This window comes from Acipenser ruthenus, chromosome 4, assembly GCF_902713425.1.
Source record: "Acipenser ruthenus chromosome 4, fAciRut3.2 maternal haplotype, whole genome shotgun sequence".
NCBI classification, from domain to species: Eukaryota; Metazoa; Chordata; class Actinopteri; order Acipenseriformes; family Acipenseridae; genus Acipenser; species Acipenser ruthenus.
The window spans coordinates 1,012,507-1,026,930 of NC_081192.1; the positions used below are offsets into that span (position 1 = coordinate 1,012,507).

The 14,424-nt window shown below is 39.7% G+C and overlaps 2 protein-coding genes across 2 annotated transcripts; both read right to left on the reverse strand.

Moving 5' to 3' along the window:
* Positions 1-3,973: 3,973 nt before the first annotated feature.
* On the reverse strand, positions 3,974-8,894 carry LOC117399784 (large ribosomal subunit protein P1-like). Its single transcript, XM_033999156.3, has 4 exons — positions 8,681-8,894; positions 7,677-7,751; positions 4,482-4,593; positions 3,974-4,102 (listed from the first exon to the last, which is right to left on the reverse strand). Exons 1-4 carry the CDS (start codon positions 8,750-8,752, stop codon positions 4,020-4,022), a joined length of 342 nt encoding a protein of 113 aa, XP_033855047.1. The 5' UTR covers positions 8,753-8,894; the 3' UTR covers positions 3,974-4,019.
* Positions 8,895-11,444: 2,550 nt separating this feature from the next.
* LOC131734015 (prostate stem cell antigen-like) lies at positions 11,445-13,930 on the reverse strand. The gene is made up of 3 exons (XM_059021279.1): positions 13,796-13,930; positions 12,558-12,671; positions 11,445-11,966 (listed from the first exon to the last, which is right to left on the reverse strand). Exons 1-3 carry the CDS (start codon positions 13,845-13,847, stop codon positions 11,749-11,751), a joined length of 384 nt encoding a protein of 127 aa, XP_058877262.1. The 5' UTR covers positions 13,848-13,930; the 3' UTR covers positions 11,445-11,748.
* Positions 13,931-14,424: the final 494 nt, after the last annotated feature.

The window sequence follows — 14,424 nt, forward strand, 5'->3', positions numbered from 1 at the left end:
AGGCGCAGGAAGTTCAAGATACTGACAATGAAACAGTTCTTGGGTTCTTTCAGACCGGGCCACTGGTTCATTGCAGTGGACCTGAAAGACGTCTACTTCCATGTCCCGGCATCAGAGTGCTCAACTACCTGGATGACTGGCTCATATGTGCCGAGTCACCAGCGCAGGCAGTAGTGCACACGGAACTGGTGACCGCTCACCTCGACAGGATCGGCCTGATGGTGAACTTGTCAATAAGCCAGCTGGTACTGTCCCAGACTACAATCTCCTGTCTGTGTCCCCACACTGTATGGAGGCCAAGTTGTGGTGGAAGCAGCCAGCTCACCTGTGTCTAGGTGTGGCGAGAGGTGATCACCACGGATGCCTCCGGCTCAGGTTGGGGCACCGTGTGGAACGAACGAGGAGCACAAGGTGTCTGGCAGCCCCCTTGGGTGGGGCTACACATAAATGTCCTGGAGCTGCAGGCAGTTTTTCTGGCCTTGCATAGTTTCTTCCAGGAAGTGCAGGGGAGACACATGTTGATCAGGACGGACAACTTAACCGTGGTGACTTACATCAACCACCAGGATGGCCTGCGCTCACCCTGTCTCTATCGGGTAGCCCACAAAAGCTTGTTGTGGGCTCACGAGCACCTACTGCCTTCCCTGAGAGACATATTAGTGGGTATACTGTATAGGAAAGACAGGCTGGACAAGAGAGGCGGAGGGGTAGAGCTATACATCAAAAATAGTCTTGAAGCCCATTTCTACATAATCACATGTTGTGCTACTAATATTATTAAGCAACACAACAACCAGCTTGAACCATGTGATATCTAATTAAGATATGTGTGGTCTGCATCCGCCCCCCCCCCCCCCCCCCTTTCGTTTTCTTTTAATACAGGTGTGTTTTGTTTATAAACAACAAATCTACATCTAGCATTCCCGTGAATGCACTGCTTTCTAATCTGTGCTCATTCTACTGCTTGTGTTCACTGAACTTCAGGGAAATAAAAAACGTAATCTGTCTGTCCCAGCCTTTTCGCTCGGCATGAAAGTACCGCACTGTATTGAATATTCCTAACTCGGTTTGAATAAATAAATTTATAAAAAAACACAAACCCATTTTTAGTTATTTTCATTTTCAACAATATATGTGCTACAGTGTTGCCAGGGACATAGGAATATACCATTATTTCAATACGTTTTTGGAGGGGTTAGCTGCATAGTAACAAGTTAATGTGAAACAAAAAGGCTTATATTTGTAGCTTGACTTGTAAACTGCACAGTAGTGTGAATGATCAACTTCAACTCCATGTTATTATATGGGTTTATTCAGCCAGGTTTAATATCTCACAAGACTATATGCCAAAAGATAATTCTATTAACACTGCTTCTGGAAATAATGTGTACAGTCTGTTCTTGCTGCTGTCATATTTAACCAAAATGCTATAAATCCTATTGACTGTGTGCCACCAATCCAGTTTAATTTACACATCGCAGGCAATTTTTTAAGATTCCTTCCCACCCACCTCGTCTTCCAGTGTATTTTATATGCACATCGCGCGAAGATGCTGATCAATGAGTGCAGTAAGTTGCGTTAGAAATGGATGGATTCATTTGCTCCACGACGTAACGGTGGCGGGGACCAGCACTGGTATTTAGTTAATGGATCCAAGCCCCAATACATTATTTGTCAGGATGTTTTGTCAAAGAAAACTCTTAAACCTGCAAAATTGAGACGCCATTTATCTACAAAGCATTCAGAATGTGTGAAAAAAAAACGTGAACTTTGCCATCAGCAACTTTCAATGCGCAAAATAACATTTCTTAATGAACTGGTAGCAAAGATTCAAGCCCAGGAATCTCATCGTTAGGTACGTTTTATAAATGCTTTACTGTCTACATGTACTTATACAAATACACATACAAATTAGTTTCAAAATACTGTTGTGAAAAACTGCGTGGCAAGTGGTCCATGGGAAAAACCCTAATACCCAGGTGGTCCCTACATTGAAAAATAACCCAGAAACCACGAACCTGACAGGAACAGGTGCTTCCTTTATGTAAGGATGTTTGTACCACAAGTATATTTTTAAATAGATAACAATAAAATGTGTACATTTTTATATTAAATCAATTAATTCATGGAATATTTAACCTGGCGGATCTTTACTTTCATTTTCAACAGACTATGCTTCGACGCAGATTCATTTCAAACCCTGTTTATGGCCACTTGAGTGGAATAACAAAAATGTATCCACGTGGGATATATTTTTGTTATCTCGCTGGAGTGGGATAACATGCTTACCGGGACTAGTTTCGAATGTGTCTTTGCTTACATCCCAGTCCAGTGGTGTGCTGCTGAAATTAAGGACGACGTTGTGCTTCAATATTCAAACAATACTGCCAGCTATACATGTTTTGTAACAACTTTAAAATGTCTGAAATAGTATCAGATTTCTACTGTTTTGATTTGGCCCCCGATTTCCTTGAACGAGTTTAGTCAAGAAATGCCAGTTACAGATCTGCCTGCGCCTGACTCATCTGAGCAGCCTGTATGTAGCCCCTTCATTAAAACTGGTAAAGGTAGGAAGCAACAGAGAGGATGTAAACTGACAGATTGAGCTCACGGGTCTATCTAAAGACGGTTGTGAAGAGGCCATAAATGGTTTGAAATGAGTGTGTCAAAGCAGTCTGTTAACAATGAAGGTAAAATAATCCTTTGATTCATTTCATTAAAAAATGTTAACATTTTATTGCTATATATTTTAAATATATACTTGTGTTATAACAGAATACTGAATGATCGTACATGGCATATGGTTTTCATTCCCCTTAGGAGTATGTCCTTACATAAACAATTCGCCCGTCTGTGCTTGTGATGTAGGGAATACAAACTGTAGTACGAACGATCACTTCTCCTCCATGTATTGTTTAATCACCGTACGTTTTTTGTGTTACAGTAAGGAAACTAAATGTATTTATTTACATATTTCTGTGTGCAGGAGCGACAAGGATTTAAGCTGAATTTATTTATTCTCATAATCAAGTTGCACATATTGCTTAAACATTATGATTTAGACCCAGTAATGTTACCCTAATGATACAGAAATGAAGCCGTGCTCAATGACCTAATCAGGAGTGTCCGCAACACTTTGACCAGACCACTTCCTTGCACCAGGTCAGTTCTGTTCGTTTTATGGCCCCTTTCCCAGGCAATAGAACATTCTTTCTGATAGCAGGAACACAGCTGCATCTCAAGCAGTTTTGGACTTGCATTCTTTACATTACCACTTGCACTGCCTGCTTGAGTTTTCTGGTTGAATTTGTATTTGGTTAATTTTATACCACTACACAAATGAACAGTGAAAAAAAAAACAAATAAAAAACACCAAGGTCTCTTTCCAACAGTAGACCACTTAGCCAGAACCATCTTAGCATCCCAGCAATGACTGTCCCCAGGGAGCAGGTTTTCAGGTGGGCAGCTTGTACGCAAGCTGTTCCTCTTTAAAAGCAAAAAAGGGTTGATTCTCAACAAAAACTCAATGTAAAAAATGAACCCCAAGAAAGTGTGTTTTGTAAATCCGATGAACCAGCCATTACTCAATTTACTTGTTTAATTATTCAAGATTATTTTTGTGCTTTTACTACCACTTTGCTGCAGGCAAGACTATTGATGAAATAGTTTTCAATAATCAAGTAGTTATTTGGTGACTTTAAGGACATTGATGGTAAAAAAGGAGGCATCATCCCAGCTTTGTATACATGCGACTTGCAAGGCAGTCAGATAGAGACATGCATTATATACAGATATGTAAATGTATTTTGCGACTTGCAAGGCAGTCAGATAGACAAGTTCTTGTGCTTAATGCCTCAGTTGTTGAGAGACATGCATTATATACAGATATGTAAATGTATTTTGGATTTCGACTAGACCAAAGGAATTACCCTGAAACAAGAAGCAACAGGTAGAGAAACGACAGGGAGCACAATTGCATTTTCAGTTTTTATTCTTGTTGCCTGAGTTACAAACAAGGTTTAGTCAAATAGACCAAAGCCCATGTCATCATCAGACTCCTCCGATTCATCCTTCTTCTCTTCCTTCTTCTCCTCTTTCTCAGCTGTAAGAAGACAGACAAGGTAAATCATACTGCTTGCCAGTTTCACAAAATATTTCAGGACCAGATGGGACAGTTGTTAAAAACACAAATTCACTCCGCTAGTCTACATGAATCAAAGAAACAGACAAATATTTCTTTGTTTTTTTACGCTCTTCCCTAGAAGTGGTTTATGAATCTTGTCAGTGGACCTTAAATGGGAGTGAGAACGGTTTGCGTACTTTGAAACCTCACGTGTCCAAGTCAAGTTAAACAGCAATTTGTAGCTGGGATTATCCAAACAGCCCCAGCAATGTCTAAGAGACTGGGCCACAATGAGGTCTTGGTCGCTAGGACTTTCTGAAGCCAGTGAATGGGGCGTTATTATTATTATTATACTGACCTGGGGCACTTGCAGCCGGAGCTGCTCCTGCAGGGGCAGCACCAGCAGGCGCGGCTCCTCCTCCAGCACCAACATTGCAGATCAGGCTGCCGATGTCCACGCTGGCCAGGGCCTGACATAGGAGACACAACAGAGACTCACTGAGACTCAGAGAGACAGGAGACACAGCAGAGACACAAGAGACACAGCAGAGACATGAGACATAGCAGAGATGCAGACCACTGCTTGCTGCTCGTTACAGCAAGGCAGTGTCTGTTCATTGGGTTTAGAGTTGACACTGAACATCCTGAATATTTAACATCCTTAACACATGTAACTGGAAATAGCTGGTCACATTAGACGGGTAGAAAAATGACTGACTAACCTTAAAGCAGACACATTTGACTCGTACTAATCTGTCAAACGTGTCTGCATCAACATGAAAGTCAGTAGCTGTTCTATCTGTCTTAATGCGACCGACTCTGTACAGTACCACATGTTAAGGATGTTAAATTCAGGATGTTCACACTTAACCATACTAACAGCCAAGAGATAATAACCCCACAGTTGTTTTTAAAGTAATTTAACTTCAAAACAAACAAGCATTCCAATCTATTTATATAGCTTGTTTTCCAAATTTAAATCTAGTGGTAGAAATCACCAGTCTACTTCATCACTGCCATTCTCAGATCCACTTTGATATCTGACACATTGTTTCCCTCTTCCAGCGTTTCTTTAACCTTTTCTGTATACCTGTGACAGAGGGCAGGATCGCTGCCAGTACTGTATGGAATCCTCCGATTGGTGGAAGTATTATTGGCAATCCAATCAAAACCGCCAATAGTCAAAATAAATTATCCTCCCGTCCCACCAATCCTGAACCTTCTACCTTTAATTCAAGGTGTCTGTCAGCTACAATACAGGAGCGAGAGCAACCCAGAGGCACTGTAATCTGCCTGCTCCGGTATTAACAGAGGTCGCGCTAGCTTTTCTTTTCATGCGTTCCTGAAATGCACAAGCCCAAAATGTTGTGTATTACACTGTCGCGTGTAATGCGTACACACACACACTACTACTAAAATTGTTTGGTTACAGTTCCTAGCAGCACAATGAACAGTGGAAATGAATACGATATTATCCCACCATGCACTGTATTTTATTTTCAAATAAGGTGTTATGCCCCATATTAAGAGGTCCATGTTGCTAAGAAATAAAAAGTACCGTAAATGCGAACACACACACACGTAGGGCTTGAAGTTTTCGGTTTTTATTTTTAATCAGGTCTTGTCCCTTTAAACAAATTTAGCTGATTCTCTTTCATAATTAAACTCAGAAAAAGCGTTTATTTGCAAAACAATCTTTGCTTTTACCTTCATGGCTTGCCTGAGCCTAATTCTGTTCCCTTTTAATTTTATTTCAGAGCTGACAAATTACGTGAATTGTTCATTCCTGATCCTACTTTTAACTCGCATTTCATTTTTGAAGTCGCTTAATTTAACATTGTGCTTTTGTTATTTTCCCGCACTAGTTTAACAGGGATGTCCTCACAGACTTTTCTAAGCATAAAAATGAATACCTAGTTTGGCGTGTGCACTTATAGCAAGTCAGTTGTCAATCTGAAGTTTTTTTTGCTAAGCAGTCAGCATATTCAGGGGATTCCCCTCTGCATTTCAGCCATCTACTTCTGACCGAAGCAGTAATAATGCAGAAAAACACAAACGAAAAATATGTTCTTATACTTTTGAATGGGAGATGAAGTATCTGTGGCTTATTTATCGAGACAGCAAGATGTACTGTAGTGTGTGTGAAAGCTGCTGGGCGATGCTGTTGCTGTTACTGAAATGCAGAAAATATGAAAACGCACACAGATGAAGGCAACAAACAGTGCTTGGAATCCTGTCTCGTCATGCGAACGGTCTACTGTTAGTATAGAACAAAAGAAAAAAGCGTGTGTTTATATGTATGGCTATACACAGACAGAGAATGTTTAAAACTACTATTTGTCACAGAGTTTAAATGTTCATAAAATGTACCAAAATGCACATGCCTGAAGTTTATTAGCCTTTGTGTTAACAATAGTTTAATATTTGATAGATGGGACTCAAAATTTGGGGCATGTGCGACCTCTAGTCTATTAACCAGTTTGAAATTATTTCAAAGCAAATTAAAGCATTTTCATTTTGGCTTTATTGTTAGATTTCACACGTGGCAATACTGCCCTACAATTACTGCATGATAATACTGTGATCATTCCACTGTGTTTTGTTGTGAACCATAGCGAAGTTACAACAGAGATAGCAAATGCTTATCGTAAAAGTTTACTGGTACCTTAAAATTAAGGGCATATACAGAACAATAAATACTGTAACTGACTAGAAGGTCGCCTTTGTTCTCCAAGTTGCTGCAGTTACACTGTAGATGCTATAGAGTTACTGTAAATGAGATACTGTTTTAGCAGACATATTTCATTCAGTAAACATTTATTTGAATGGTTTGGGAATTCAAAGTATAAATGCAAAAAATGGAAACGTGAAAAACACCAATTGAAAAACTGAAGCAAATCCGCCAAATTTAATACCAGCCAAATTTTTCAGATTATATTAACTTGAAACAGATCTTTCTGCTGACACCTCCAGGCATGTCAAAGTGTGTAGATGGTGCTGTGCATCTGACTGGTGCCTTTTAAGCTTGCATATTTTTGGATGAAGTCGACTGCCGTCTGGTGATGTATGTTGTTTATCAGCTCACTGTGGTGTGCACGTTAGGAAGTGTTGGTCACAATCAGTAAACTGTCATTTAGTGTTAAGTTTGCTCTTATTACAATGGATCAGACATCAAGTACCACAGACAAAAGGAAGGGGGCGTGGCCCAGAAAGTTTGAGAACCACTGCTTTAGCAGATGCTTTAATACCAAACCTGCTGCTTGATGGTACCACAGCTTGTCAATGAATCTATTCACTGCTCCTTTGATTTTGAGAATGTATTGATATTACTTTGAGAAGATTTTAAAATATATTATATAGTACACTGGATTTAATGTTTCTGACCAACCTCAAATATATTTTAACAAAGGATATGACATTGAAAATAAAAAAGAACTTCATAGGATATACATTTATTGTCATGCTTCAAGAGCAAGTGGAAGCTCCCAAACATGCTTAAAACCCTATCCATCTGCATCGAGATGTCTTGCAGTATGCAAGCTTAGGGGCTTACCTTCGCAAACAGCCCGGGCCAGAAGGGCTCAACCGACACGCCAGCGGCCTTGATGAGGGCATTGATCTTATCCTCCTGCAGGGAAAGGAAACCGTTAACACTTTATACAATACAGGCTCCCATACTCCACATAATGGAATAGTTACTTGAGAGCAACTGCTAATCACTGTAACATTACATCCAGTTCCTAACGAGATGAGAGATATATACACACACACACACAATCCAAACACGCAAAACGATTCAAGTTCGCCATGGTTTAACGTGGTGTTTATATTTAAAACACAACAGCCAATGCTGCTGCCGATGTCAGTTTTGCATAGGACAGGTAACTTTGACCAGAGCGGGCGGCAATCACACGTGTCCAGTACTGACAGCCCTTTGTACTGTGCATCTCCACTACTGGCAGGCTGAAGGTCCTGCTTTAGGTACCGTTTCATTAGTTTTGTGATGTGTCGTCCATGTTTGTGCACTGATGTTGTTCACTACTTATGAAACACTGTTGACTACAATCCCTGGCCCAGGAAATACGAGGTTTGAAAATAATCTCTAATTGATAGCGGTGTCTCCTTCCTTCCACCCGGCAGTCAATAATAATAATAATAATAATAATAATAATAATAATAATAATAATAATACACAGGGATAACAGTTAAATGGATTTCTCGATTTTGACTACTTTTTCTTTAGCCTAGTGATTCACACGGCTAAGTCCATCACACCCCTAGCTCAAGTACAGCAAAGATATTAACATTTCCTTACGCATATTTCAATACATGAAACACATTTCCTTACGCATATTTCAATACATGAAACACATTTCCTTACGCATATTTCAATACATGAAACACATTTCCTGACGCATATTTCAATACATGCCATGGCCAGTGGTTTTTCTACCCGCTCGCACATGTGAAGCAGTTTCTCAGATTGAATGAACCCCCTGATTCTGGAATCCGCCATGTTAACTGTCATCCCTGATCTCTCTCTCAGAAGAGACTTACTGTGACGGTGACTTCATCGTCGTGGAGGATGAGAGCGGAGTAAATACAGGCGAGTTCAGACACGGAGGCCATATTTCTAAGAGGGTTTGTATGTTTAGTAGCTGGATGCCTAAAAACAAGAGTGCTAGTCGCCGGATTCAAAGGCCTTAGCTTCAGATGAAGGACCAAGCACTTAAACACACAACACGCTTACAGGAAAGAGGAAGCGGATAGGCGGGATTAACCCTTTTATAAGAATGTATACGTCAATCAAGCGCCTACCCGTATTCCTGGGGAGACACGCCAATGAAGTGGCGAGGGTGTGGGTTCAACTGAGAGAGACTGCCTGTGATCGGCTACAAACAACGGGCTACGGCTGCTGTGATTGGACGTGGAGTTTTGAAGCAGGGAGGCAGTTGCCAAGTCCGCTTATAATAAGCGGAATTGGGCTTGTTTTTATTGAGAGTCGCTTTAAGTGTCATTGCATGAGAAAACCAGGCAAAATCTGTAAAATCAGGAACATGGGGGTCAGCCAAATCCCTCCATATTTTGTATTTAGGCTAGGTATGGGGAGCCATGATTAACCATATAATATAAGATTTCAGATGTTTTTAGTTTCTGAGATCTGGGAGCTCCCCTAGTGGTCATCCAAAATATACATTTTCAGATACATTTACATACTACTGTTGTGACAATTCTAAAAAAAGGTATGACTTCAGCTCCTGCTTTTAATGTTAGTATCAAAATCTAACCATGAACATTTACAGCCCTGGTCATTAAATTATGGTGGTAGTATCAGCGTTCAAAGTTGGGATAAAAAATCTCAAAACATATTTCTGAAAAATTGGCTCATATTGAAGGGAGCAGGATGCTCACTCACAACAACTCCAAGAAAAAAGCTTGGCAATTTCCATTTTGATTCCATGTTTTAACACAATAAAATGTGGAAAAGTCCAAGGGGGGTGAATACTTTAGAGAGCCACTGTATAATATTATTATTATTATTATTTATTTCTTAGCAGACACCCTTAGCCAGGGCGACTTACAATTGTTACAAGATATCACATTATACATATTATACAGATATCACATTATTACCTACAATTACCCATTTATACAGTTGGGTTTTTACTGGAGCAATCTAGGTAAAGTACCTTGCTCAAGGGTACAACAGCAGTGTCCCCCACTGGGGATTGAACCCACGACCCTCCGGTCAAGAGTCCAGAGCCCTAACCACTACTCCACACTGCTGCTAGTCTAATAGATAGATCTGACATATGTATATAATTGTAGTTTTTGATATTATACAATATTATACAAATGTGCACGAGGGCTCATACACCAAAATATGAGCTGACAGTTCCTTGTAAAACAAGAAACAAGGACCAGGGGTCACAAATGGAGATTAGATAAAGGGGCATTCAGAACAGAAAATAGGAGGCACTTTACACAGAGAAGTGTGAGGGTCTGGAACCAACTCCCCAGTAATGTTGTTGAAGCTGACACCCTGGGATCCTTCAAGAAGCTGCTTGATGAGATTCTGGGATCAATAAGCTACGAACAACCAAACGAGCAAGATGGGCCGAATGGCCTCCTCTCGTTTGTAAACTTTCTTATGTGTTCTCTTGTGTTCTTATGATCCTCACGGCCACCGAGGAGGTCTTCCAGTTTGCCATCTCACCGGGTCTGGTATGGGTCAGGGTTGCAGTGGAGCCACTGGTCCATCTCTCATAACTGCTCCTGCTTGACGCTGTAGGTTTTGTTCTTATCCCGCTTCTGACGCCAATGTGGCGTTTAACAGGGCAGGCAGAAAACAGGAGAGACAGACACACTTGTTCCTGGTTCACTTTATTCAGCACAGTCCACTGCTTTCTGTCAGCTACTCGGGAACCTGGCAACCACAACATAATAACAACAAATGGCAGTGCAGTGTCTTCTTATAACATTAGCTCCGCCCCTTTATTGTAATTCGGTACCAGAGCTTACACCTCCCATTGTTACCCCGCCACACACTTCTGGGCCAATGGGAGTACACGGAACACGTGAACACCCAGTGACTCACACAAGGTACCAAACAGCATTTGCATGCTGCATTAAGCACTATTGGGATTATTTTTAGATATGCGCATGCGTCAGTGATTCGTTGCATTTTGTCCTTGTGATTACTTAAGCTATTGTTAATGTATTTTTAAAATGTGAACTTTCGTTATTATAAATGAGATGTACTTTTAAAACATCAAAACACATCTCAAAATAATGCAACATTCAGCATGACGCCGTACTTAATACTTTTAGAAGTGTCGTGAGTCAGCATTTATACCCAGAGAAGATTCAATTACTTCCGGATTGGGTAGAAAGTCTGTGCGCAGTGAAGTATAGAAATATTTTGGTTTTGAGGTGGCTGATAATGGAATAGTGAAACAATATAACAAGACCTTGTTTTTCTCCATGGATATTGTGAAGCAAGCACCACCAAGTTAAACTAATGTATTGCTTTTCATATATATATATATATATATATATATATATAGATATATATAGATATATATAGATATATATATAGATATATTTAAATAAGTTGTAATGCATTTTACAGAGTACATGTACAAATATTTTAAAGGACTTACAAAGATTGTTTGTTAAACTAATAGAAATGGTGTTTTGGTCTTTGTCATATTAATTAGTGGCTAATGTTCACTACATGCTTGTATTGAATGTGTTTTCTTGAAAATAACCGCGGTCAGTCATGAAGATTTGTTTTTAAATAAAAGTAATTAAACATGCATTAGAGAAAAATGATCCTTTTATTGCATCCAATTCTTTACATTACTTTACATTACTGATTGGTTTACCATGTGCATTAGCAGGTGCCTCCTTCATATATGGTGACACCCATCATTATAAAGCCAGAGCAGAGAGATACAGGGTACCAATGTGGAAATCAACAGAGAAACACACCCACACAAAGCACAGCACTTTCATAGTGAAAGGGGTTTATAGTATCATAATATCACACTTCAACATGCAAGGGAAAAAACGCAGACACTCTTCCAAAGGGCAATGAAGAATAACGGTGGGTGCTGCTGCCCTTACGCTGTGATCCTGCTGACCAGGAAAAGCAGAGCTGCTGAAGCCCCCAGAAGCAGCACATTGAGCCTGGCAGTGGTGGAGCTGCTCACGTTGCACAGGTCTGTATTGCAGCACGTCACTTTATTTCCTCCAAGCACCCCGATGCTAACACTGGAGGCTGCAGCACTGTTGCAGGCACTGTTTGTGGTACATTGTTTAGAGAAGGTACTAATTCCAACTGCAAACAAAGAGATGAAAAACAGGTTATCATTATTAAACTTCTATATGAAGAGAGTTCCTTTTATCTGCAATCCAGCTGATGAACAGTGTAGGCACAAGGAAGAGACGGACTGGCATACTGTACCTGCTGCGCAACACCACCATCTATTAACAAAGTGCTAGTTAAAGAATGCTTTTCTGTTTCAAAGTCTGTTTTTACGAAGAAAATAAAGTTTAAAATGTATGAAAGTGTTCTTTACTGTTGTTAATGAAACCACCAACATTCCAGATCATAAAAACAGACATTAAAATTGTTGTTTTATAATTGACGTGTTCTATTGTATTGAGATTTGGAGACGGTCCTACAACTTGCTTGTTAATCAGTGCTACTGCAGGAGTTCATTGGTATTTTAGCATAACATATTTAAACAGGCAACATCCAGAATGGCTCAATACTAACAGTAAATACTAAAGACCAAGGGGGTGTTTCAAGGGATGTTTTGTTAATGACTATTTTTAAAGGCCAGTTTAATAACCAAATCTAGTTCATGACAGACGTTTTGTGACTAGGCAGAGAGATAAACGCATGCTTGCTGTTGTCTTTACTCACCCGCTGTGATGACGGTGGTCATGCAGGTGTCTTCAGTGGTGCAGGTCTGGTTATTCTTGTTGCAGTCATTATTGGAGAGAGAAGTAGTACATTTGTAACACGTCAGCGCATCCACTGAAAAGGAAAACAGTACAGCAATTGCTTTAACTTGATAATCCTTATTTGAAAAAAATATATACAACAGAACAATATTGTTTTATTATTCTTTTTTTTTTGTACCCTTGTTGTCACAGCGATTTGACCGTTTCTTGTGTTGTGAGAGAGATTGGAATGCGTATGTAACACTAGAACCTGCCTAAACTTCCACCCACACTCAGAAGTATAGTTCCCCAAATCTTTTTCACCATCAACACCAATTACAATTCTAAAAGCTGTTCTAGTTTGGGAAGTTCGTTGGGTGTGTTTTTCTACTCTGAAAACAATTTACTCATGGCAACTTTGAGAATCAAGCCCCTAAGTGTTTAAACACCAAACTCTCTCACTACAGGATTAAGGGAAGGCACAAAAACTAGACAAATTAGGCACACATTAAGACCAAAAACGTCCTCATACGATACTTGATGTTTCGATATCAAACTCTCAGATTGGTAAACATTTAAGACCCTAATTCAACTGGGTACTGCCTTCATTAGTATTCTGGCAGGGTGCTTGCAGTGGTAGCGTTAATGGTAAAAGCAGAGTAAAGGACAGTCACAACTGGATTAAAACAGGCAAGCAGAGTAAACCACGAACAAATCAAATCAAATTTACATTTAATACATTTAACAAGTATTCTCTCTGCATGTTCAGTATAGTATCACTACAAAGACTGCTACAGAAGAAATGTACACAAGAGAGCTAGTCATTGTATATCATAGTTAATGTAAAGAAACACTACCAAATTTTCAAGTCTATTAGAACTGCTAGCTTGATGAACAGGGGCCAAAATACATCTCTATCAGCATAAACGCACACATTTTAAGAACAAAAGGTTCCACATGCAATCTTTGAGCTATCAATATAAACCTGTTCAATTCAATCTATAGTGTGTTGATTAAAAACAGGTACAGCATGTTAAAGTTAAAGCATAGTGAAAGAAACAGGAAAGACCAGATAAGCAGGAAGCAGGAAAAAGCACAGATACAAAATAAGGAATCCGAGAGGAAATGTTCATAACAATAACGGTTGTGTCTTCTATTTCAAATTGAAACAGTATACAAACACAACGTGGTGCTGTCATCTTATTAAATTGAACTTACCAGCACAGCTACTAACGAAAGCAAGAAGCAGCAAAGCAAGTGCGGTCTTCATGGTGGATCTGTAGGAGTCGCTTTCAGTCTCAGTATAAGGAACTGCCTGCCTGTTCTGCCTTAAATACTATTGAGGGCTCATTGTTCTGATTTATTGCAGTGTTCCACATGAGTCAATGATCTTGATCAACCAGGAAAACCACAATCCAATTGCCTTACCTTTCCTCGTGCTTCAGACTGGTTTTGGCTGCTTACCTTTTCTCTGGTTTTGGGCTGTTTTTTTTGTTTTGCTTGCTCCTGGTTTAGTCCAAGTCACCCCTATTACAACAAGCAATACATTGAAAGTTAGAGCTGTTTGAATGATGAAAAAGTTCATGCCCATGACCTAAATCAACAGTGTTTACAGAGTAGAATCACCTAGTTTCATGACAACTGGATAAGCACATCATGACATAAATGCAAACATGTACGTGTGATATACAGATAGACTGATGTTCGGACATACAGCCTCCCCTTATACTCAAGCTGATGTTCTCAATCATTTTTCCTCAGTAATGTTATAATACTTCATGACAATCAGATATGTGGAGGAATCTGAAGTGTGATGGAGGCACTGTGGCCCAGACAATTTTATGTTT